At 38.3% G+C, this 27228-nt stretch overlaps 1 protein-coding gene across 3 annotated transcripts in view; it reads left to right on the top strand.

Moving 5' to 3' along the window:
• The window catches only part of LOC126285454 (mitogen-activated protein kinase-binding protein 1), an 855827-nt gene that overhangs the window by 769890 nt on the left and 58709 nt on the right, over positions 1 to 27228 (top strand). For all 3 annotated transcript variants that reach the window (XM_049984852.1, XM_049984851.1, XM_049984853.1), the window contains exons 10-16: positions 3595 to 3773; positions 6825 to 6978; positions 13547 to 13681; positions 17486 to 17686; positions 19816 to 20075; positions 21729 to 21836; positions 25434 to 25624. In XM_049984852.1, the coding sequence (XP_049840809.1) occupies positions 3595 to 3773; positions 6825 to 6978; positions 13547 to 13681; positions 17486 to 17686; positions 19816 to 20075; positions 21729 to 21836; positions 25434 to 25624 (1228 nt within the window). The remainder of the gene's footprint in view (positions 1 to 3594; positions 3774 to 6824; positions 6979 to 13546; positions 13682 to 17485; positions 17687 to 19815; positions 20076 to 21728; positions 21837 to 25433; positions 25625 to 27228) is intronic.

Consider the following 27228-nt stretch of genomic DNA (forward strand, 5'->3'; position numbering starts at 1 on the left):
TTCTCCCAAATGTCACTTCCTGAAATGCTCTACATGTACACTGCAAAATAAAATCAAGCAATTGAAAATCCTGTATGAAATAAAAACGATATGAAAGGGCATATACTGATCAGCATATAGAGGAGGCATTGAGTGTCGGGCACACTGAAATAAACTGCTAGATTTTATAACTCGTGCACATTTGCACAAACACAACTCTCTCACAAATAGCCATTGCCTTCTATGGACATTAAGGCCCTGTTGTGACTGCAACTGTGTATGAAATGGAGGAGCAATCTTTACAGGGTGGGTGAGATTACAAAAGCAGCATGGGTCAGGGAGGGGTACAGGATAGGAGTGGGAAATGTGCCAGTGATGCCATGTGGTAGTGTGCAGAGACATGGTGGGGTAGCATTGACTGTGCTTGGGGGAGGAAGCAAAGGGAAGAACAGAAGGGGAAAAGATCGTGCAGGTGCACTGGTGGTATACATGGTGTGTAGGGCTGGAGTGAGAGTAGGAAAGCGTAGCGTACAAGTAGGTTGGGGGACAGGGACCAATGAAGGATGATGTGAGAAGGGTTCCAGGAATGAAGGATATGTTGCAGGAGAAGTTCCCATCTACACATTTCAGAAAAGCTGGCAGTTGTGGTAAGAATCCAGAAGGCACAGCCAGAGAAGCACTTGTTGAAGTCAAGCACATCATGTTGGGTAGCATATTCAGTAACTGGGCAGCCCAGCTGTTGATTACCCGCAGTTCAGTGGTGGCCATTCGTGTGGACAGATGGCTTCTTAGTTGTCATGCTCATGTAGAATGCAGCATATTGGTTGTAGCTAATTTGGCAGACCACATGGCTGCTTTTACAGATGACTCAGCCTTTGACAGTACATGACTGGAGTAGATCCTAATGGGAGAATGTGTGGGACAGGTCTGGTATTTGGGCCTGTTGTGGGGATGTGAGCCACAGGACAAGAGATTGGGAACAGGGGTAGAATAGGGATGGACAAAGGTATTGTGTAGGTTTGGTAGGCAGTGGAATGCCACTGTGGGAGGATAGTGATGAGGATGTTTTTCGTTTTAGAGCATTTGAAATCCTGGAATCCTAGTGGAGGGTGTGATTCAGTTAGAGATCGACAGGAAGTGCAAAATGGCTAAGCAGGGATGGCTAGAGGACAAATGTAAGGATGTAGAGGCTTATCTCAATAGGGGTAAGATAGATACTGCCTACAGGAAAGTTAGAGACCTTTGGAGCTAAGAGAACCTCTTGTACGAACATCAAGAGCTCAGACGGAAACTCAGTTCTAAGCAAAGAAGGGAAAGCAGAAAGGTGGAAGGAGTATATAGAGGGTCAATACAAAGGCGATGTACTTGAGGACAATATTATGGAAATGGAAGAGGATGTAGATGAAGATGAAATGGGAGATACGATACTGCGTGAAGAGTTTGACAGAGCACTGAAAGACCTGAGTCGAAACAAGGCCCCCAGAGTAGACAACATTCCATTGGAACTACTGACGGCCTTGGGAGAGCCAGTCCTGACAAAACTCTACCATCTGGTGAGCAAGATGTGTGAAACAGGCGAAATACCCTCTGACTTCAAGAAGAATATAATAATTCCAATCCAAAAGAAAGCAGGTGTTGACAGATGTGAAAAATATCGAACTATCAGTTTAATAAGTCACAGCTGCAAAATACTAACGTGAATTCTTTACAGACGAATGGGAAAACTAGTAGAAGCTGACCTCGGGGAAGATTAGTTTGGATTCCGTAGAAATGTTGGAACACGTGAGGCAGTACTGACCCTACGACTTATCTTAGAAGCTAGATTAAGGAAGGGCAAACCTATGTTTCTAGCATTTGTAGACTTAGAGAAAGCTTTTGACAATATTGACTGGAATACTCCCTTTCAAATTCTGAAGGTGGCAAGGGTAAAATACAGGGAGCGAAAGGCTATTTACAATTTGTACAGAAAGCAGACTGCAGTTATAAGAGACGAGGGCATTAAAGGGAAGCAGTGGTTGGGAAAGGAGTGAGACAGGTTTGTAGCCTCTCCCCGATGTTATTAAATCTGTGTATTGAGCAAGCAGTGAAGGAAACAAAAGAAAAATTCGGAGTAGGTATTAAAATCCATGGAGAAGAAATAAAAACTTTGAGGTTCGCAGATGACATCGTAATTCTGTCAGAGACAGCAAAGGACTTGGAAGAGAAGTTGAACGGAATGGATAGTGTCTTGAAAGGAGGATATAAGATGAACATCAACAAAAGCAAAACGAGGATAATGGAATGTAGTCAAATTAAATCGGGTGATGCTGAGGGGATTAGACTAGGAAATGAGACACTTAAAGTAGTAAAGGAGTTTTGCTATTTGGGGAGCAAAATAACTGATGATGGTTGAAGTAGAGAGGATATAAAATGTAGACTGGCAATGGCAAGGAAAGCGTTTCTGAAGAAGAGAAATTTGTTAACATCGAATATAGATTTCTGAAAGTCTTTGTATTGAGTGTAGCCATGTATGGAAGCGAAACATGGACGATAAATAGTTTGGACAAGAAGAGATTAGAAGCTTTCAAAATGTGGTGCTACAGAAGAATGCTGAAGATTACATGGGTAAATCACATAACTAATCAGGAAGTATTGAATAGGATTGGGGAGAAGAGAAGTTTATGGCACAACTTGACCAGAAGAAGGGATCGGTTGGTAGGACATGTTCTGAGGCATCAAGGGATCACCAATTTAGTATTGGAGGGCAGCGTGGAGGGTAAAAATCATAGAGGGAGACCAAGAGATGACTACACTACGCAGATTCAGAAGGATGTAGGTTGCAGTGGGTACTGGGAGATGAAGAGGCTTGCACAGGATAGAGTAGCATGGAGAGCTGCATCAAACCAGTCTCAGGACTGAAGACCACAACAACAACAACAACAACAACAACAACAACTGAGTCATAAGAGGGCTGCTTCTATGTGCTGGACTGTGGCTATGCGAGGGATGGTAGGTGACTGGGGAGACAACGCACCTCTTAATGCTAAATTGTTCCATTGCCATTTGGCAAATCTTTCACGATTCAGCATTTGCTCATTTATGCTTTCATAACACATAAACAAATTGCTGCAAATATTTACAATAATAGTATGTGCCTTCTTTAAAGTGGAACAAAATTCAAACTAAATGACCAAAGATGGTAAATAGAGATGAAAGGTAGTTAAATTTTGGTCTGGTTAGAATTGATTATAATTTTATGCTTGAGATATGGAAACTGCAAATTAATACTTCACCATACAATACAAACCAATGTTAAATACAAGTGGTTTAATATAGTATAGAAGCAGCTGGTTCAAATCCCAATGCGGATATCCTGATTTATGTTTTCTGTGAGTTTCCTAAATCACTGGAGCCTGTTTCTTGTATTTTGGTTTATTTTGTAAGACTGACTGGTGTGATGTGATGTTGAGATGAAATGAGGTTGCTTAGTGTAGATTGTGTTCATATAATCTGTACTGTAGGACAGGTACTTCCTATGGTCCTCAGGAATTTTGACATTATTCTTGTAATGTATAGGAAAATCCCTCCATATAGTCATCATCATAACTTGGTTGAAAATGGTTTTGTCTTTGACAGGAGCTGTTGAAAGTTCTGTATGTTGACCCAGAAATGACATACCTGAAGGATCTAGATTTGGCTGCTGCTGGTGCTGAAAGGAATGACAGTTCCTATGATGGTCGCAATGGTGTCAGGTCAATAAGGATAAGTCCAGACGGCAAGCATTTAGCTTCAGGTGACAGGGCAGGTAACATCAGGTAAATCTGGGACAATGTATTTCATACAGATGTGATATCCATAGTTTCTGAGATTAACCATTTATTGTTTCTTGATTTTTTATGACTCGTTGCAGCTTTCTTGAATTGAACTGCATGAGGCAGTGACCATTTCTGTAGCTTAATTTGATAGAAACAATCAGCCATTTTGATTGAAACATGCAAAAATTGATAGCATCTGCATTGAAACACTTACATTCATTCCTTTAAACTCCAATATTCGCAGTAAGTGGAACTTTCCTCACAATCACATTTCAATAACTTACAGCTAACCATCATAGTGCTTCCTCATTTTAGTGGCATCTGAGAGTTGTAGACACTGCCACTGTCAACTTAATGGAATTAACTGTTTTTTTGTTCTCATCAGTGAGAATAATAATAATAATTTCGTTGTTGTTGTTGTAGTTGTTGTTGTTGGAGAAATCTCTCTATATCTATAAGCAAATCTTCAGTTACCATGTTTTTTGATATTTATGAAGTTCTTTGGAGTGATTATTGAAAACATCTTCTAAGGAGGACAAAAGTAATATAAGTGAATTGCGTATTTGCTTCTCTGTCTGGGAGATTTTCTATTTTCAATGTTTTTCAATTTACTTAGTCCAGTCTCAGTTCACTGTCAGCATTTTATGACCAGTGTGATCCTGTTGCATGCTCAGGTGGTCATTATTTGTTCCATGATCATATGTTTAGGTGTTCCGTTCTGTTTACCCAAACTGGTGGTTGTGGGAATTCAGATGTTTGCTTCACAGTTCATTCTAGAACTTGAGATGGAACTGACCTGTAATTTTTACAGTACAAAAAATAACAAGCACATGTCTGTAGTTCAGCACTCACAATTACAGTGGGGTGTTTCCAGTAGTGGCACAATCTGATCAGTTCACATTTTTCAAAAGAATGACGCAGTTCAAATATAGCATGGTTCTTTGGTAAATTGTTGATGAAGAAGCCACACTGTTAAGTGTAAAGATATACACCATGTCCTGAAATCACTGATTTTAATTGCAATGATAGTTCACAATACTTGTTAATCTTATCACAGTTCTGTCACAGTTTTTGTTAATTAGAAGTACTGTTATTATACACAACTTTTTTACAGATAAAGTGTTTGAGTTCCTTGGTAACCAGTGCATGTATTCTTGAATGCACGCGCGCGCGCGCGCGCACACACACACACACACACACACACACACACACACACACACACACACACACACACACACACGGTGCAGTCTCAGGCAACTGAAACCACACAGCCATATGAATCTGAATCAAATAACACAGCACTTCCAGCATAAGTATTACTCTGTAGCTCTCTAACCACAGGCTGCTAGTTTTGGATGGCACTCGACTACTTATAGATAGGCCTAAGAACAAATTTGTTGTTCTAAAAACTACATAATGCTTTGAACTGTGGCTAGGTTGGAATTTACTGCTTTTGATAAAGTATAAGAACCAGTAGGATACTGTATTACAAAAACTGTTGTTGATTACATAATTATAAAAGTACATGGACACTATTTTTCTTCTGCATTGTGATTCCCCTCATTTACATGAATGGGTGCCATATTTCAAATCAAAGTGAATTACATGAAATTATTAATTAATGTGTTAACCAGTTAATACTGTATGTCATTTTGTATAGAAAAAATTAAGATAACAGTACTATATAGTTGAAGACTGGAATCTCAGTGGTCATTACAAAATCTGCGATGGAAAATAGTACTTGTCCAGAAGTTCAAGTTTAATTATTGCAGAAAATAATTAGTTTTCAGTAATTTAAAATACTTTACAGTAGTGTAAATGCTTAGCTCTCAAACAGTATACATCACTTTCCTCAAATATACCATTTAGCTCAGAGTTTTCCGTATCTCAATCTACTAACTTCAAAATTAAAAGTGCTGTAATGAAAATTAATTACATAAATGGAATCGGAACACTTGAAATAAGAACCTCAATAATAAATTCCAGAGAAATTTAATGTACATGAGAACTTGATATTTCCAAGTGAGTGTCACATATCAACTAGTAAATGTATTGGAAATATGATAAAGTTGTGACAAAAAAATTTGGTTACTTTTGAGATAAGATCAAAAGAATCCATTTGTTTTGTCACAAGCTCCCAAGTGTTCCGTACAAAATCTGCTTCCATCTCGGGCCCTCAGTGTAGATCTCACACAGGATATGCAAGAACAGACATAATGCTTAATTCCAGAGCAGACTGCTTGGAGTGTGCTAACAAGTGACAGGTGACTGGGAGCAGACCACATATTGAACACCATTCAGTGAAGGTTTGGCCAAAGTATGTAAGCATGGGGCATATACTTGGTATCTTTGTAGTACCAGTAGCATGTACTAATTGCTACAAATTAAATCACCAAAATACAGTTCAAGCTAGAGTGTAACACCCTGGGAGCACAACTACACCACTGTAAAGCCTGATAAGCCACTATAGAAAGATGTCCTGCACGGAATACCAGAGGTAGTTTCAGTCGTGTAATTTACCTCTGGAGTTGTCGCACAGGAACATTGTCCCATTAAATTTTGTGTTGGCTGTGCACCAACAAGAAGCAGCCATCATAGCTCTTTTTGTAATAAACAGTTCCAATCCTAATCATATCCAAAAATTTCAAATCACTCCGTTTTTTATCTCTGTCTGTCTTTGGTTCATCCCTGTTGTTTTGTGTGTGTGTGTGTGTGTGTGTGTGTGTGTGTGTGTGTGTGTGTGTGTGTGTGTCTCCAATATTCCAGGACACTCATTTCTCTTAATGATGCTGTACAAGTTACTTTCTGTGTTTAAAGAAAGAGAGTAAAAGATTTGAATCTTAATACTGGAGTAAAGAAGTTGTCTTTTCATCACAGTACTTAAAAATTATCATCAGAATTTTTTTACAATCACAGTTTTGCATTGTTATCTTAACATTAAATATCTATTAAATTTTTTAAAAGAGCGATTTAATGGTTTTGTTTATAAATAAATGTATAAAATTGCCAGAAATAGCTAAATTTACTAATGTCATTTTGTTTGTTTATCAGGATTCATAGGTTACAAGATTTGCAAGAACTGTGCAGGATAGAGGCACATGATGCAGAGGTACTGTGCCTTGAATACAGTAAGCCAGAAAGTGGTCATAGATTCCTTGCTTCAGCATCTCGTGATAGACTTATTCATGTCTTCAGTGTTGATAATGTAAGTCGTCTTATTCCTAAAAATGTAAAAGTTTTTCATATTAGTTTTGTTTGTATTATATTTTGTATATTTTTGTAGATAACTTAAGAGAACTGATCACAATTCCTACAAGATTATAGTTGCTTCATTAACTGAAGTACATCTAAATTATATCTTTTCAATTAAAAAAATTAGTAGGTCACTATTTCTTAACCCAGAAAGGAAGAATAAACATTTATATCTCATCTCTGCTCAATCATAATTACGTCTTATTCTTTTAGCAAAATTCATTTGCTTGACCTGCTGATATGACCTTCTCATTTGTCAGTTGTTCCGTGTTTATATTTTGTTGTTGTTGTTGTTGTTGGTGGTGGTGGTGGTGGTGGTGGTGGTGGTGGTGGTGAAAACATTCTGTGTTGTGTTACATGTTACAGGAAGGTTCTTACATTAAAATCAGATTTAGTAGTGGCTCTTCACTTTTTCATTATTAAACTAAACTAAACTACTCCCGAACAGCCCATGAAGGCCCAACAGTACTGATCGGCCACTGTGTCATCCTCAGCCGACAGGCATCACTGGATGCGGCTGTGGAAGGACATGTGGTCAGCACACCATTCTTCTGGCTGTTTGTCTGTTTACGAGATTGACTTTCTCATTATTAGGATTCTGAAAATGCAGCACATATTTTTGAAAAATTCTTTTTGTTTGCACATGATTACACACACAAATTTAAAACATTGTACACTATGACACTGACGAGGAAGTCTTAGTGCTTTGAAACCGATTGTAGGAGGGAGGGGGGGGTGGGGGAGTGGTGATTTGGGAGATTTTTTACTGGAGTATTTGATTTTGAAAAAAACTTCAATTAAGCTTTCTGTTTAGAAGCAGCACTATTTTCCTACCTCTGATTTAAGGTGGTTCTCAACGTCCAATTTGATAATTATAAAATCTGCAAAGTATGGTTTCAACCTGTCATGAGCACTCATAGCTGTGCTATCCATATTTGGCAACACCACAGATAGAACCGACAGGGTACTTAGTGCAAAGCAGAACTGAAAATACTTTTTTTCCGCATTAGAGGATGACTTTCAGCATGATCGAAATACATTAAGAGGTTTTGTTTTCCAGTCACACCCTGATGCACTGTTGTTATTTTTTTTCTTTCTTTTTTTCCCCCCTACTATAAACTGGGCATTGGCTGTGAGTGTAGACAGAGGAGTGGTGTGGGGAAATAGGCCCTCTCTTAGGCAGCCAGACTACATCTGTGTTTTGTGCTTCTGCAACACCAGTGATCTCTTTTGGTGTTTTGTTTTGGTGGTCATAATCAGACTCTGTGATGAATCAGGATTAGCTTCTTCATTCATCTCAAAAGCAGAAAATAAAATAAAGGAGCAACACACAGCATTCAGTAACAGGTACCACACAACTGCTTGCTGATGTTGGCAATTGTATATTGTATAAACGAAGTAGTTCAGACAGAGCATTACATTCATGTGATATATGTTCACACACACACACACACACAGACAGAGAGAGAGAGAGAGAGAGAGAGAGAGAGAGAGAGAGAGAGAGAGAGAGAAGAGGCAGCTAGCACTTTGCTCATCCACTGTCATATGGCTGTTACTCATTGCGTATGGATGGGACAACAAGCGAGTGGTCCTGTCATGTAGAGATTTTCGATAAATGCAAGCTAAGTAAGGGGCCAATGCTGTAGAGAACTCCTTGTAAAATTGACTGGGGTTTCATCCAGACCTGGCAACATATTTGTTGTCCACTCTTTCAGTTGTTTCTCTACACCAGGGATGCCTACTACTATCTCCTCCATTGGGAATCCTGCGCAATGGTCAAACAACGATATGTTAGTATGATTCTCCTTCATGAACAATTTCTTAAATGTGAAATTTATAACTTTGACATTTCCTTTTGCTAACTTCTACTGCTACACCATATAGGACAACAGGTGAAGGGATAAAGGCCTTCAAGCTGCTGAGTGATATTACATAGGGCCAAAATTTTCTTGGGTTCTTTGCAAGACCTTTTGCTAAGGTATAATAATGGTGGTATTTGTTATATGCTTCATGAATCAATCTTTTTTATACACTCAAAAATCTCTACTAACATTGGTTTTTGCCTTTCGTCGTTTGTGCATTCTCTTTTGTACTGAGAGTGCAATAATTTTTGCTTCCTCAGCATTTGCTGTATTATGTTGGTGGGTCTTTTCTGTTTTTAATTCTCTTACTTGGCACATATTTCTAAAAGAGCATGATTTACAACCTCTGTGTCCATCATACTGGAATTGAATGATGTAAGTTCATTGTTGAAGTGGGATGCTAACAACAACCTATCTGTTTTTTCCAGCAAAATTTGTCTGCCATCCTCAACTGATTTATTAACTCCAGTAACCATCATTGCTATGATATGATGGTTACTAATCCCTGTCTTTCTCCTGCCACCATCAGTAAGGTCACATTTGTTTGTTGTTGTGAAGTATAAAATACTTCCATTGCATGTGAGCTGTGAAACTAGTTGCTCAATGCAGTTTTCAGAAAAATGTTTAAAAGTTCTTTGCAGAGCTGTCTGCCCATACCCCTACTGTGAATCAAGAGTCACAGCAGTCTATACTTGGCAGGTTCAAGGCGTCTCCAACTAATATTGCATGGTCTGGATATTTTCACGCTACTTCCCATACACTTACTTCAAGCAATTCTAAAACAGTAACAGTGGAATTGAGTTGCCAGTAAAAAAATTCAACAATTAATTTGATTTCACCTAGACCTGTTATACACATCCAGGTACCTTCAGTGTCACACTCAGATTCAACCTAGCGATTACCATCAACTGACTTATAATTGAAGTCCTGTAAAACATTTGTGGAATGTTGCTGGTCATCTTAAGTCATCCAAAACTGTTTTAGGACTAACCCTGAGTAAGCTTTTCATTAAAAGGTACGATTGCTTTTGATCTGTAGCCTGTCTATGCTGTTACGTAGAGCTTCGAGACTGAAAAATTTTGGATAAGAGAATGAGTTTGAGTAAATAATAGTTCATAAAGTTTCACCACACTGGCAAGTTATTTTGTTGAGAAATTATCAAGAGATAATTGGAAGACTTTTTCGCCTTTCTACACCGACTGCAATTATTGCAGCAATGCCATACCCAGGGTTTAAAATCAAATGGTTTATCTGTATTGCTGTTCATGACCAGGGGAGGTTTACAACAAACTACAGACACTTAATAGTGAAATAAATGTCTAAGGCATCAGCTCACTAGTTTTAAATTATGTTATGGTGTAAAAAGAAAAATTATTTTGAATGTGGCAGAAACTACAGCGAAGTTGATGATTTCACAATTTTTGCTGAAGAAGATTGTGATTTGAAAGTCATGTCATTATCCTGAAATAAAGATGATTACAGGACATACAAATCACAAATATTGTTGTTGTGTGTGTAGATGGGTAGAATCATTTTCTTTAGTGTGTCACAATGACATATAGTTTCGGAAACCTATTTAAAGAGAAGTTTCTATTATTTGTTTTGCTTTTTATTCACAGAATATGAATAAGTGCTTCTATTTGTACAAATTAATAATGTTTTGAACAAATATTTTTATTTGGTGTTCATGAATAACAAATAAAGTTTTGTCTGTATTTTATATTTGTCAGTCGAATAAATTTTACCTAATTCTGGTTTTAAGGGAAACATGTGGCGCATGTGTACACTCAAAGTGTGTAGCTTGTGTGCAAGTTAGTTAGTGCAAGCACGTGACATTTATATGGCCATGAACAAGCGCCCACTTGGCTGTGTCACCCTTGCTCAACTGTATAGTTAAGCGAGACAGTGTCGGTCAGCTTCGGCAACTTTTGCAAAAGTATACAGTGTGTATTCGTGCTCGCTCTCCCACACTCTGCAGCCATGTGTGGACCTCGGATGGGACACATGTCTACTGGGCACCAGTTCAGGCCCAACCTCTACCAGTATTTGACTCAACTACAGTTCAAAAGACCCACCACCTGAAACTGTTGTGTTTAAGTGTCTGCATTATACTACCCTTTGAACTATATGTAGCAGAGAAAGTATATATTTCTATCCTGTAAGACACGTTGTCCCCCAGTCGAGTTCTGCTTTTCATTACATGGCCTGTATTTTATACAAACCCTTCAACTGCAAGGAACTGGTGTAACACTAGAGTGTAAAGCACAGTGATACATCATTGCGTTCTTGCATTTTTGATTTTGCAAACACTTTTTTAAGCACATTCTTTTTAGGAATAGGGCTTCACTGTATAATTTGCAATACTAGTAATTGAAAGCTGAGTACATTTTTTACATTTATATGCAGAAAATAAATCTATTCCAAACTGTCTCTGATAAAATAGTTCCTCTGGATACAATTTTTTAATGAAAAAGCACTTGCTAAGTAATTTCACCTTTTTGCATTTTGAGGCAAAATTTGCTTCTGTATTTGTATTTATCACAAATTGTGAATTTTACAGGCACCTGCTCATTCCACAAAGTGCAGCCTCAAAAATTGTTACGTCCATGTGAAACCAGTTGAACCCTCTCCCCTTTTTCTTAAGAACATAAACCACAGACAATACTTGAGACAAAGAGTACTGGAACCGTAGTATTAAGCCTTCCAGCACATTACCTGCCATATTTTTTTCTTTTTTTTCTTCCATCAATCTTTGTTTTGTCTTATTGTTCATTTATACAGTGGTTTGTTAATCTTTACTTTGTTTTGTTCTCAATTTTTTACTAATTTTTTCTTATAGCAGTTCTCTTAGGTTGTTCGCAGATGATGCTGTAGTTTACCGTGTAGTAGAGTCATCCGAAGACCAGTATCAGTTGCAAAGCAATTTAGGAAAGATTGCTGTATGGTGTGGCAGATGGCAGTTGATGCTAAATAATGAAAAGTGTGAGGTGATCCACATGAGTTCCAAAAGAAATCCGTTGGAATTTGATTACTCGATAAATAGTACAATTCTCAAGGCTGTCAATTCAACTAAGTACCTGGGGGTTAAAATTACGAACAACTTCAGTTGGAAAGACCACATAGATAATATTGTGGGGAAGGTAGGCCAAAGGTTGCGTTTCATTGGCAGGACACTTAGAAGATGCAACAAGTCCACTAAAGAGACAGCTTACACTACACTCGTTTGTCCTCTGTTAGAATGTTGCTGCGCGGTGTGGGATCCTTACCAGATGGGATTGACGGAGGACATCGAAAGGGTGCAAAAAAGGGCAGCTCGTTTTGTCTTATCACGTAATAGGGGAGAGAGTGTGGCAGATATGATACGAGAGTTGGGATGGAAGTCATTAAAGCAAAGACTTTTTCGTCACGGCGAGACCTCTTTACGAAATTTCAGTCACCGACTTTCTCTTCCGAATGTGAAAATATTTTGTTGAGCCCAACCTACATAGGTAGGAATGATCATCAAAATAAAATAAGAAAAATCAGAGCTCGAACAGAAAGGTTTAGATGTTCATTTTTCCCCCGCGCTGTTCGGGAGTGGAATGGTAGGGAGATGCTATGATTGTGGTTCGATGAACCCTCTGCCAAGCACTTAAATGTGAATTGCAGAGTAATGATGTAGATGTAGATGTAGATAGTAATATTGAAGACAATTTTTACAACAGTGGTGGCAATACAATGACATGATTATGACAACACAATGATGTTATGACTAGAGTCACTGACAAGATGTCACATGCAGCTGGCAGTGCAATAGTAGCCACTTTTACCATTTATTATTTGATCTTATTTGATGTATTAACCATTAATTAACTGCCTAACTACCTTCATAACATTGTCTGAATATTGAAATGTATAATGTGCTTGAGGAGGTTTTGCTCTTAGCTGATGTTTGTTGGGAAAAATTGAGCAAGTTGTGAGTACTAACACATTCAATTTTGAAAGATGGGCTGTGACATAAGCATATGTATTGTGACATACTTGTAAGCTGGTAACCTATAATGTTGTAGATTCTGATGGAAATAAGACTAGATGCATATAGTAATGATTTTATGCCACACTGCACTCTGCAGAATGTATTCACTGCCCATATGAAAAGACATACCTCCTTTTCCCTCCTTCCTCTCCCAGAGTACAGAATTAAATGGAATTACAGTCACCTAGTCACCTGTAATGACTAATCAGATTCATTATTTCATGAAGGGTGCACTGTTTTTACAACATTAGTGTTACTAGTTACACATCCTCATGTTTCTATCTTAGGATAGGTTTCCACCCCTTCATAAACTTTCTCAATATCATCGTAATATTTTGTTACCAATCAAGAGGAACCTTACACTCACCTTTATCTGAGAGTACCAGAGAAAATGCTAAACACATTTTTCTCTTTTTTAATATTAGTGGCAATGGTATTCAGTATTGGCTATTACGACAGCTATGATCGTAATTCTTTTTTGAAGTTAGTATGTGTGTGATTGTATGTCTGTCTGGTCTTGAAACCGCGCGCGCGCACACACACACACACACACACACACACACACACACACACACACACACACACACACACATTGTTATTTATTTGATGACACAGAAAAGTTAATAGAATGTTCTCTGTTTCAGGATTACAACTTCCTTCAGACATTAGATGACCACTCATCATCTATTACAGCTGTTCGATTCCTCAACATTCATGACCAGCTTCAAATGGTCTCATGTGGAGCAGACAAGTCCATTATATTCAGGCAGCTCCAGGGGGTGAGTAAAACATGTTTCTGTTCTTAATAATTTTGTTTTGCAGTCTTTTGTTTGGCAGTCCTGCTACGTTTTTGTACTTTCTGTACTGTATTTAGCATTATTTAAATAAACATATTCATACTCTTACACCCATACATGTAAAAGTAAAGAAAGTTCGTCTGATAGCTCTGATGTTAAGAAAAAAAAAATGCCCTTTGCAAAAAGGGAAAGATACAGAAAAGGATGTGTTTTCAGTTATATTTTCTGATTTTAATGATAAGTTTTGGAAAATATTGTTTCACACAATTGAGCATTAACTCAGTAACTGTTTCTCAGTTCCCTAAATGAACGCCGTGACAAGTTCAGAGTAAGCAAAGAATCTAGTCGTCAGTTTCTTGGAATGCGTAAACAGTTGATTGCTGCTAGTTTCCAGCTTTCATGAATGTATCCAAGTTTCGTGTTCCGTTATTGTAAATTATCTGGATATTTGATTTTCTTTTTCTAAATTCCTTACACCATTCAACCTGTTTTTTCAGCTTTAGTCAAATTGTCTGTAATCTATCAGGAACAGATCTTCTTCAGAGCTAAATATTCAATCAAAATCAAAAGCACTGCAGCTTCGATATGCCTAAGGGTGCCTCTATCTGTTGGTAGGTCATAAGTGATCTTCTTCTGTCATATTACAGATAGCCTCAGTGTTGTTCAGAACAGTTGTTTTTGACTGATAGAAGTAAGATGATGAGGAAATTCTGCAAATCAGTCTTAACAGTGTTTTCAGAAGGTGATTAGCAGAAGTTTATTGAAGCAAATCAGGGCATTTCTTGTTGACTAAGGGCTTTGCAAATACTGTAAAAATTCATCCAATGAAAACCTTCAAATTTTTATTTTTTCACACTATTATTTCTTCAAACTCTTATTGTGATCAAATCGCTAGTCCAATTTCTGAGCTACATGGTTAGAATACATTAACATTTTCCTGGCTGCAATTCTGCTCAACTTTTGAGATCTTACAGCAGATGACTAAAAGTCCTAAAGACTAGAATCAGTGCTATCTTTAGGCCCTTTTGTATCCCAGATGAGATAGGACCTCTCCCTGTAATTATGACATGGACATTCTAGTGACTTGCTAAGGTCCGGAAAATTCTTTGATCATCTGTATTCTCTCTGACCCATGGCTGCTGCCTATGTAACAACCCTTGATATGTAACAACCCTTGATATGTTAGTCCTGATTTGACAGTCCATACCTGCCCTACTAATGCAACTGGTAGCTGCCTGATGCAGGGTGGGATGTGAATCGAAGGAAATTAACACGAGTTAAAATTCTACATGACACACATTGATATATTGTTGTACACCTACAAACAACATTAGTTTGACTACATATGACAAGTCCTATCTAGTGATTGTATGTAAAAAGACTTGAGGCACCCTTCATAATTTGAAATCTTGTGAAATTAAATTGACTTTGGTAATTGCTATTCCTCATGTTCTGTTGCAGATGCTCGTATTCGCTGCTGCACTTTATTCAGAAACCTCTTTCTGCTTACAGTTGAGAATAATAGTTTATAATGGACAAACAATATCTTTTGTAGTACTATGAATAGTTAAAGTGTGATGAGATAAAAATTTGCTGAGGGACAGTTAGGGATGCTTTGAATAACTAAACAATTTCATTTATAAAATTCAAACAATGGAAACTCTAGGTAGGAATAACAATAGTGTAGGAAAAGACAGCGTGCTACTTACCCTAAAGAAGACATGTCAAGTTGCTGACTGGCAGAATTAAGACACATACATAAAACTTTTGGCCACAGCTTCCATCAGTAAAACACACACACACACACACACACACACACACACACACACACACACACACACACCCCTCATGCACACACAACTGCCAACTCCCACATTTTGAGCCAGAATGCAAGTATTGTGTGGGGTGCAGGCAGGGGGCAGGGAAGGTGAAGGGATAGTAATGTACAGGTGGGGAGAGACATGAACACTGTCTGGTGGAGTGTGCAGGGACTAGACAGTCAACACACACACAATTTCATGAGGTTGTGGGGCAGGGAGGTAAGGGAAAAAAAGGAGCAAAAAAAGAGAGGAGCGAGGAAAGATGGGTGGATGCGTTGGCAGAGGACTGCAAATAAACAGGGTGGTAGATGAGAATGGGGAGGAGGTAATAGAACAGGGGAAGTGGAAAGTGTTGGGTGGATGGTGTGGGTACAGTATGTTACTGTAGGTTGAGGCTGGGATAATTACAGGAGTGGAGAATGTGTTGTAAGGATAACTTCCATCTGCATAGTTCAGAAAAGTGGTGGTGGAGGGAAGCATCCAGAAGTCCAGGTAGTGGAGCGGCCATTGGAATCAAGTGTGTTGTGTTCAGCTACATGTTGTACCACAGGATGATCTACTTTTCTCTTGGCCACAGTTTGTGTGCCATACGGGTGCCCATGGCTGTGTCCCGAATTTGTTTATATACCTTCCTTTCAAATGAGGAGTGGTTGTGGGTTAGGATAAAATTATTAAGGTATATGAGGAATGAGGTAGTGGGTTTGGACTCTCGAAGAACACTGGGAAAGGTAGTGTTCAGTAGCGATAGTGGTAAGACCATGGGCATGACAGATGTTGGTATAGGGATGCGGCGTCAACAGCGATGATGAGTAGGTATCCCGGAGGTAAAGGAGTGCGGATGGTGGAGAGTTGGTGAAGGAAGTGCCTGTCTTCTTTGATGTGGGAGGCTAGATTACGATCAATTGGTTTGAGGTGTTGGTCAATGAGGGCTGAAATTCTTTCTGTGGGGCACAATAACCAGCCACAATGGGGTGTCCACAATTGATGGGTTTGTGGATTTTGGGGAATGTGTAGGTGGTGGCCGTGTGGGGTGTCATTTATCTTGCCACATCAGGGGCTGGGCCACCTGTGAAAGCAGCCATGTCATTTACAGCTCTGTTGTGATCATTGCACTGCTTATTATAATGGTATGACTACCAACCAGCTGTCCACGAGGACAAACAGCCACTGCCAAACTGTGGCCAAGAGCAAAGTAGACCAACCTATTGCTCAACATGCTGCTGAACGTATAAAACACTTGATTTCAATGACTGCTTCACTGGCCGAGCCATCTGGATTCTTTGCTCCACTATCAGCTTTTCTGAATTGTGCAGTGGGATTTATTCTTGGAACACATTCTCTGCTCCCATAATTATCCCAGCCTCAACCAATCTACATCTACATCTACATCCATACTCCGCAAGCCACCTGACGATGTGTGGCGGAGGGTACCCTGAGTACCTCTATCGCTTCTCCCTTCTATTCCAGTCTCGCAATGGTAACATACTGTCCCCACACCCTCTACACTTTCCACCCTCTCTGTCTTGTCATCTCTTCCCTACTCTCGTCTCCTACCTTGTTTATTTGCAGACCTCTGCCAATTAACCTGCCCATCTTTCCCTGCTCCTCTCCTTTTTGCCCAACCATCTTGCTCCACATCCTCCTAATGCTGCACCTGTTGGAAGTCTAGTCCCTGCACATGCCTGGTAAAAACAGTCTACCAGACCAGGAATGAAAACCTGAATCCTTGCCATTTGTGGGCAAAGCTTACAGCAATAGCAATACTGCCACAGCTCAGTTAAATTACCTGACAGTGAATGCTCATAGCTCTGAATAACTGAATGATGGATTTTCATTTCAGACACAAAACTGCATTGAAATTCTAGAAAGTCATTTCACAAAACATAACTGTAAGAGTAGTGAGAGTCTGTATAACTGTTTGATATTTTTCATAAGCTTCAAAGTTTTTTTCTGTGTTCTATTCCAGACACCTGGTGGAACATATCAATTTTCTCGTGGTCACAATGTTGCGGGCAAGACAACACTGTATGATATGGAGGTGGATTCTGGACAGAAGCATATTCTAACGGCATGCCAGGATCGCAATATCAGGGTCTATAATGTGAACAGTGGGAAGCACAGCAAAACATTCAAGGGATCTGTGAGCGAAGATGGATCACTAATAAAGGTATTTTATATGCACAACTGGATTCTGCCCCCCCTCCCTCCCATCTCTCTCTCTCTCTCTCTCTCTCTCTCTCTCTCTCTCTCTCTCTCTCTCTCTCTCTCTCTCTCTGTGTGTGTGTGTGTTTTTCTGCTATTCTGTACTTTTTATGTTCTATGTATTTATAATCCAGTATCAACTTAAAAAACTAGATTAATTATACTGTAAGCATTTCAATATATTTTCAGACTCCAAGTAGAAAGTTTTGGGTTTTATCTGTGGTTGCTCCACAGATTTGTTCTGACACATGATTTGCCTTTACCTGTGGCAATGCTTTCTGTCAGTGAAAAATGCTAGGTTGGATCGCAGCAGGGATCTTCCTGAAGCTGTATGCCTCCTTATGATTGGCTTTATGAACATGTTCTCAATTAGAGGCACAGAAGGGCATAACTCATCTCATAAACTGATGCCATTGTCTTTTAGTAGAGTAATAACTGCTTTCTTGTTTTTACTTTATCACACAATCAGTAGATCAATTTTAAGATTTTTCACAGGGTCCCCCCCCCCCCCCCCCCCCTACCCCCACCCAATAAACTGCTCATTATAATGTCAACATATTCAGATTGTCTCAAGGCTTATGCCACAAGAGCTAAAGAATAATATTTTCTACACTGTGCTTCCTGACATGAAAAGAACTGTCAAAAATGTGTGCATATGAACACAACTTACAATATTGTAATGTTTGGTTTTGTGTATACCTTGCATTTTAAAGGATTGTTGGACTCTACAGCTTGTGGTTCTGGCAGTTAATTTTATTGTCCTTTAAATTCTTTACACTACTGGTTCAATTGTATAAGAGTTGTATGGCTGAATATTTCAGTCCATCCTGTGTCACACTAAAGCTAAGTGATGGACAATTTGGGAGAACATTACAAAGAAGCTTTATATATTTAAAAGAAATGTTACAATTGAAAAACTGCACACATTAAAAGTTGAGGGGAGAGAAGGCAGTGGACAAACAAAAAAGCACATAAAGTGATATGGTATTGGTGGACGTCAATACTAAGAGAAACAAACATTTCATGCGGGTTGGTAATAGGAAACAATCTCTTGAAGGACAAGACCCATAGCTATAATGGAAGAAATATGAGGAAGAATATGTCTCCCCGCTTGGCCACTGTTGTATTCATGGGGAGAGATCATATTTCATAACTTAACAGGGTTCATCAGGAGGCTGTAAATTGTAGGCTGTGTATCAGCTGAGACGGAGTCAATTGGTTAACGCAACACCTTATATTCAGAGATGGAACTGGATGCAAGTGTACGGCAAACATGTTTGTGTATTCTTCATTTATCACATGCTATCTTGTATGAGGGATAAACACAACCATAAGTAGACATTTGAATAATAACTGCTGTCACCTGCATCTTCATGCATTGCGCTCTGCTGTATTTATTGAACTTTTGGTGGATTGTGACCCTCGATCTAACGGTTAACTGGTTATGTTTGGCCTACTGGTATCCCTTCTGTTTTCATGGCACACTTAGAGAATTACGGACCTGTGCTTCCTGCTTGCCTGATAAATCATTAATTTTGTCATTTATTCAAAGACAAGGGATGTTCAGTCCCATCAATGTCACAAGTTTAATTTCATGATTTAACATATTGAACTTGATCATGTGGTTTCTAAGCTATGAAACTGGTTGTTATACAAATTATTTACAAGGGTAGCCAAGTAGTTATTATTCAAGGTGCATTCTTTTATCTGTACTTAACATTACACAGCTGTCTCACTACTGTGAATCACATGAAATTTCAGTTGTACACCAAAATAAATTTTAGATGCTGTTTATAACTTTTTTATGTGTAAGTGATTACACAAAATGTTTTCTATGTATGTGCTGAATAAAGTAATATCATTTTATGAGAAGGTGTGTGGTATTGTAATAATTACATAAAACAGATAAAAATTAAAAAGGAGATGCTGTTAAAAGAAGTCGAATAAAATGGTAAACATTAATAAGGAAGGTGAATGTTTTTGACTTTCATTGCTCTAACCTTGTATTGTTTTATCAAGTGCCCAGTAAGAGATATGTCTACTTGTACATAAGTGACAAGAGTTTTAATGTTGGCTGGTTTAAAATTCACACAGGTGGTATTGGACACTAGTGGTATATATGCTGCAACAAGTTGCACTGACAAGACTCTGTGTGTGTATGATTATTACTCCGGGGAATGTATGGCAACAATGTTTGGTCATTCAGAGCTGGTGACAGGTCTTCGCTTCACAGCAGACTGCAGGCGACTGGTTTCTGCATCGGGGGATGGTTGTATCTTTGTGTGGAGACTTCCACATGACATGGTTGTTACCATGCATGCAAGGCTTGCTCAGCAAGCAGCACGAGCAGGGAGGTAAATCTGTTTCACCTACATGCCAAAAATAAGTACTGTATATCGAGTGAAAAATATGTTATTAAAATATCCGTTCTGGAAACAATGATAATACTTTCAGTAAAAAAAAAAGTATATATTTTATTCTTGTTATTATTTTAATAGCTCATAATTTGTAATTTTGAACATACTTTGTGACTGTTATATCACTGTGATAGTCCATTCAACAAACTTTCAAAATTGTCATAACACTTAACTATTTACTAATAAGTTTCTTTCTTTTTTTCCTTATAATGAGGCACTTTTTTAATCAGTAGTTGTAGGACTTTAAAAATACCCAAAAGAAACCATCCTGCTTTAGATAACTGATTCATCAAATTGAGTTGACTTGTTTGTTTTTACTGGTTAAGCAGTCACTGCAGTTGTAATGCAGTAAGGAAACATTTTCTTAATTTTATCAAAAGGAAAATGTAATTGAGAAAATTTTAAGAGAAAGAGAATTGCTTGCTAGTAATTACCTTCAGGAGATGAAATATTAGTACTGCCGATAGACACCATGGCTTTTGGAGCTATAATTTCTTTCCTTGATTTGAAGAGAAGAATAGGTTGAGGAAAGTTAAAAAGGAAGGGCAGGCCACTCAACTCCCAGGGGAGAGAGGGACTAGTCTACTGTGAGGACAAGATGAGATCAAGATGAAGAGAGGGCAGGTGGGGAGTTGAGAGAGCAGGAGTTCAAAGATAGCACATTGGTAAGAACTGTACCAGTTTCAATCCAAAGATTATGACAAAGTGAAAGGAAAAAGTGAACCAAGAAGGAGAAAAATGAATTGTGGAATTATGGAGAAAGAGAGAGGGGGGAGGCAGTGGAGAGGTCGGGGGTTGGGACGGGGGTGGAGAGAGAGACTGGAGAACTGGAGAACTGGAGACTAGAAACTAAACTAAAAAAAAAAAAAATCTTCAAGCAATTGTCAGCAGTGGATATTTGTTTGAGGAAACTTAGAGGACACTTTGGTATACTAGAACAATTTATTTGTTGCTACCAGCTTCAGTCAGTGACCATAATCTGGCACCTGAATCAACGTTAAAAGAAAATGACAACAAAATCTCAATGTCTTTGTGACATTTTGTATATTGAGGTTTTGTTATCATCTTTGTTTTTTAATGTTGAATCAGGTGCCAGATGATGGTCAGTGACTGAAACAAGTAACAAAGAAACTGTTCTAATATAGCCAGCTGTCATGTTTCCTGAAAAACTAAAAGCCATAAAGGATAAATCCTGTGCAGCCCACACAGGTTAGTTAATAAACCACTGCACCATTTTGCAAGTTGCCCTGTTTTTGTGTTGTAGGATTTATCAGTAGTGGGAATGGAGTAGATGTTTGTGGGAGTGTATACAGGGCAGATTTTACAGTGGGAATGATTGCAGATGTAGAAACCTCATGGTATGGATAATGCTTTTGGAATGTCATATGGTTGTTACGGAGGTTGTGAGTAAGAAATCGGAGGAGAGGTCACCACTGCATCAGTACCATCATTTAGAAGATAGTACGTTGTTTGATGCTTATAAAATTATTTTATATTTGTTTTATAGTTTTATAATTATTATCTCAGAAACAAACACATATTTAGAAGAACAAAAATTGTGTATTAACATAAGATGTTCCATATTGACAGGAGGCCCCTAAAAATACCAAATGGTGTACATCTGGATAATGATGGCTATGGCTCTCCACCTCGAGATTATTATGATCCAAATGCGAACACGGATTTGCCTGATTACAGGTACTTGTATTTCTTTTCTTCCTTTATTACTTCTTTTTAAAGCTGGATGTTTCTCTGAAATGGCCAATCTGGAGAAGTGGTGAAGACATTGGTGACAAATACAAGTTGAAGTAGGAGAAGTAAGCAGCTAGTAGCTTAAGCTCATTTATTCAGATCAGGTGGGGAGGGGACAGGAGGAGAAAAGATTTTTACTCAGGCAGGTAAGTACTGTTTAAACTTTCATGTTGTGTACACTAAGCTGTGCTAAATGTTCCTCGGTTGCTGGATGTATAGAAGCAGCGTATCTCTGCCCAGAGGCCTCTTGACTGTTAAAATTATTCTGCTTGACCAAGTGAGTTGTGTTTCTATTAGTGTAGAAGGCTGTAAACAGGGTATTTCAGTAATATGCCCTCAGTTCAGTGCCAGGCCACTTGGAGTTTGTCAAGCCTTCTTCATATCAGTTCCTTATAGAGTGATTTAAAATCTTCCATATTTGTTTTCATTTCAAAATAAACATAAACTGGTTCCATCACATTGTGTTCCTAATTTTGACTTCTTGTGTGTTTCGCACTCTGTGAGCTTCATTGTAAATATGTTGCTAATATTCTGCCTGATTTTTGCTTGCCTCCATGGATGGGATAAATTATTCCATATTTGTTTTTATTTTGTATGAAACAGGTGCTGGATTCATCACATTGTGTTCTGTGGACTTAAATATTTTTGCTCCTGTTTATGAAACTATATGTGAATTGCTCAATTTAAATGCATTGTATGCATACTGATTGTAATCCGCTTTAGTTCTGTTCACATCCATTTTCTCTGCTGTCTCATATGTAATGGAGAACTTCATTTTAAACAATGGAAAGTCCAGGTTGGAATATCTACAATGAAGGGAAAAATAATTTGCTGTTTACCATAAAGATGACATGCTAAGTTGCAGACAGTTGCAACTGAAAGACATTTACATGTTAGCTTTTGGCCACAGCCTTCGTCAGGACAGGAAACAAACTCAAACACACACACACACACACACACACACACACACACACACACACACACACAGAGTCATTCACACAAGCAAGCACACCTCATGTACAACACATGGCCACCATCTCTGACAGCTCAGACTGGAATGCCAATGCATTTGGGTCAGACACGCCAGAGTTGGTCATGTGTGTGTTAGGTGTGCTAGCTCTGTGTGTGTGTGTGTGTGTGTGTGTGTGTGTGTGTGTGTGTGTGTATCCTTTTCTGCCGAAGGCTGTGGCCAAAAGCTAATGCATTAGTATTTTTTAGTTGTGTATGCAACTAGAACTCTATTTTAGAAGCTTTCAACAAAACTGGTATCCAACTTTATTACATTTTGTCAAGGAGCAAGCATGTAATTCTGTTTCAAATGGTGTTGCTTCTTGCTACTGAACATACTTTGTAGTCTTAGTCATTAGAGCATTCTTCCTTTCAAATGTTAAAAATGCAACAGTAGCTATGTAGATATGTTCAAATGTTATTAACAGTTACTACAAACACACTTTAGTAGAAATCAGTGTACTAAAATCATCTTCCCACTCCAACAAAAATTTAAGATGTCTGCATTAAATGTGAGAAAGAGGAAAAATACAAATAAACAAAAATATTATACCAAATGAGCAATATACTTAAAATGTATTTGCTATATGCACGGTTAGCCGGATGTCGATATGCACATTCGAGCTCCAGGAGGAACAGAGAAACAGAGGAAGCTGTGTGCAGAAGAGTAACCCAAACTAATGATAAGTGAGTGAAATGTGACAGACAGGCTGCAGACAAACAACAGATGAGGACAAGAACAAACAACCTAGATGACAACAAGGTGATAAGCAGAGCCTTCACCTTAGCAATGACAGGACCCAGAGCAATGGAGAGAGAAATCCAAGATGTGACCAAAGAACGTAACTGGGTGATAAGCAAGGTGGTTGTCAAGCAGTCCTAGTACAGTGAAGATAGATACAATAACATCAAGTGCAAGCACTGGACTACTGACAGGCTGTGTGCTGTATACCTGTACACCAGCCATATAAAATGCCACCAGCTACATAAAATGCTACTGTGTCACTGTATACACATGATGTGATGCATTCACTGTGCGAACGCAGTGCTGCTCTCCTATGGTGAGCAATCAGCTTCCGTGGTGCCCAGCACCAGAGTATTTGAATTGAGCAGCACACACTTTTATTCATAAGCAGGAACAAATATAGTTGAGTCAACAGGGCACCGTGCAGTGAAACCAGCTTCTGTTTTATAAGTAAAAAAAAAAAAAAATGGAAAGATTTACTTCATTCAGTAGTATGGATGTGAGCAAAAATTAAGCAGGATATGAACAACATACAATGCAATTCAGTGAGAGCAATGCACAAAGAAGTCACATTCAGGAAAACAATGCGAGAAAACCAGCTTCTCTGACATTTCATTTCATGTCAGATGATTTTCAGATTTTGCTAAACTGTAATTATTTCCTCTTGACAGTGGCCACACAGGGAAAATTACAGTATTGGTCTTTACAGATAAATAATTGTACAGTCAAAAGGTGAAGCCAGCTATGAGAAGTTAATTTTAGTTTCGATTGAGATAACTCAAATGTGTTGCTTCGCAAGGTCACAGAAATATTTCCAGGCAAGTACTTCATCAGTAGACTATGAGGCCCAATCATAAAGTACAGATGAGAAATATTATCACTGAATACTCGTCTTTCACAAAGCAGGAATACAATTTTTGTGCCACATTTTCCTGTGTTCAACATTCATAGCCAGCCCACTAGGAATGCTACTGTCATTATCTGCTTCCTTATTGTAACATAGGCTGTGCACTTGCTATATTCTGGTGTTATGTAGTGGACAGTGCCTCAGTCATTGTTTGTATCCTATAAACCTGTATATAATTCTCCCCCACAAATGAGTTTTATACATAACACAGTAGAGGATTAAAAAAGTATTTATCTAGATAAATAAGTAAGTGAAGTTTAATAAATTGGTGAGTGGTAGAAAATTATTTGAGCAGTACTCTCCCTTACTGGGCAGTTAGTCCCATAGAATAGAGAAGTGCTAGGGCATTACAAATAAAAAAGTATTTGAGAGGCAGCACAACACACATAAAAGGAGGTTATAATTAGGCAAGCTTTCAGAGCCAGTGGCTTTTTCTTCAGGCAGATAGGTTGAATGAGAAGAAAGATGGGTGAAGCAAAAGGACTGGAGAGGTCTACAAAAATGGTTAGATTTATTGAAAGTTACCCAGGACCCGGTGGGGTAAGTCTTCTCTGTGGTTCTGGGTGAGTTTCCTAAAATCTACCCCTTTTCCTAGATCTCTCCAGACCTCTTCTTTGACCCATATTCTTTCCCTTCAACCCTTCTGTCTGACAAAGGAGCCACTGGTTCCGAAAGTTTGCCTATTATAACCTTCTTTCATGTGTGCATTCTGCCACTGTTTGATGAGTAGATATTTTTATCTATCCAATACATTATTTTGTCAAAAATTGATTGTTTTTATTGTTAAAGTATTTGAGAGGATCCTTAAGATCAATTTTTGTTTGTTGCATTTATTGATGTCATTCCTTGTTCGTGAGAATTACAATATTTCAAAAATTTACAGGTTTAGTGTTGGTCAGTTACCATTATGGGCCAAAAAACAGATAGCAGACAATGACTTAACTGGGACTCCAGTAAGTAACAGGCAAATGGATCTTCCAAAGGGACGATGGGCTCAACGGCTTGGAGATGGTGGTATTACAGTGAAGTCAGTGTATGACAGTGACAGCATAATTCCTATTCCACTTGGCCAAGGTGAGGAGCAGCATCAGTATTTTCCAGAAACAAATTTTATGCTTGATATGCTGATATGTGTGGTGTGAATGAATGAGTCATTCGTTCATCCAATTGCTGCATAAAAATGAAAAATCAATGTAAATATAGTAGTTCACACATTCAAAAACAGAGAATTAAAAAGACTTGTACTTCTGAGCTAATGCTAAAAAATTTTATGTTTATAATTGTTACAGTACACCAGTCCCTAATTTATTAGGAAATTTTAATTGAAAAAATGATGCATTTCTTCTTGTCAGTGAGAAAGAAATGTTCTAATTTTGGGGATGTTAATGGGAAATTCAGTTTGGCAGAAATAGTGGTGTGTGGATGCTATTAATTATTCATAATTTAGTATCAAGTGATAAGTATCTAAGGCACTAAATTCAAGTTGGTAGGATGGTGGTTTAAGCCCCTGTCTAGACATCCAGACTGTGGGTTTCCTGTTGTTTCCTTTTATTGTTTTGAGGCAAATGGCAGTATTGTTCCTTCAGAGAGGACATAGTCAATTTGCATCCCAATTTGAGCTTGTTGTTCTATCCCTATTAACCTTGTGATTGATCAGACCATAAACTGTAATCTTCCTTCTTTCAAATGTTTAGTCCATTGTGATTGACAAATTATCACAATAATGTGCTTAAAAAGCACGTGAAAGAATACCACCCTATGAATGTTAATGAAGTTCTTCTGGATATTGGCCTCCTCATTCTGCATACTAGACAAATGTGTGAAACAGCAGATCTCCTCAAGGTTTTGATCAAAATGTCTTTTTTGTTTTGTCTATTTTATCAAAAAAGGGGGGAGTCAAATGAAAAGACAGTTTATTATTTCAAAAGTGATCACCGTAATTATTAGTATATTCATTCCAGTGTGAGAAAAGATGGTCAATGCCTTCATGGAAAATGTTTGTGGTTTTGTACAGAATAATGATTGTACCAAAGCTTGCACATCTTTATCTGAAGCAAATCAGCATCCACAGATGTCTTTCTTCAGGGCTAAAAAATATGGAAATTGGGTGGGCCTACATGTTGCCAAGATTGTTTCGACAGTGCTACAGAAGTTTCACTGGAAAGCCATTACAAATCCTCCACACAGTCCTGATTTCCCTCAATGTGATTTCCATATCACATTACTGTATTAAAAATTAGGGCTATTAGTGTTGAAATTATAAGCAGTTTACTTACTTTTTTTCCCCATCTGTCACATTTTCATTTGACTGTACCTAATAGTTTAAAGGATGGAGTGACCTAATGACTGAAAGTACATTATTCTGTTGGGCTCTGGCTTTTGAACCCTACACATATACATCAACAATGCTACAGTTTTGTTTAAATTTGGACATACTGTGCGTATGTGTTGTCAGTTGTTCCCACACATTTTAGCATGCTCGCAATGTTTAACAGTACTACATGCAGTATGAGAGTAAATCAAATATAAATGGTATTTTTGTTCCTTAGCATTTGCAGTTGGTGGGACTGAGCACGCATTTCTATTATGCTTGGAAGGAGCCATTAGTAGTTGGTAGAGCTGACCATGCTACACTCCAACCAGTTGTTCGTCAGCAGAGCTTATGATATCAGAGCAAC

Source organism: Schistocerca gregaria, chromosome 8 (genome assembly GCF_023897955.1).
Source record: "Schistocerca gregaria isolate iqSchGreg1 chromosome 8, iqSchGreg1.2, whole genome shotgun sequence".
NCBI lineage: Eukaryota > Metazoa > Arthropoda > Insecta > Orthoptera > Acrididae > Schistocerca > Schistocerca gregaria.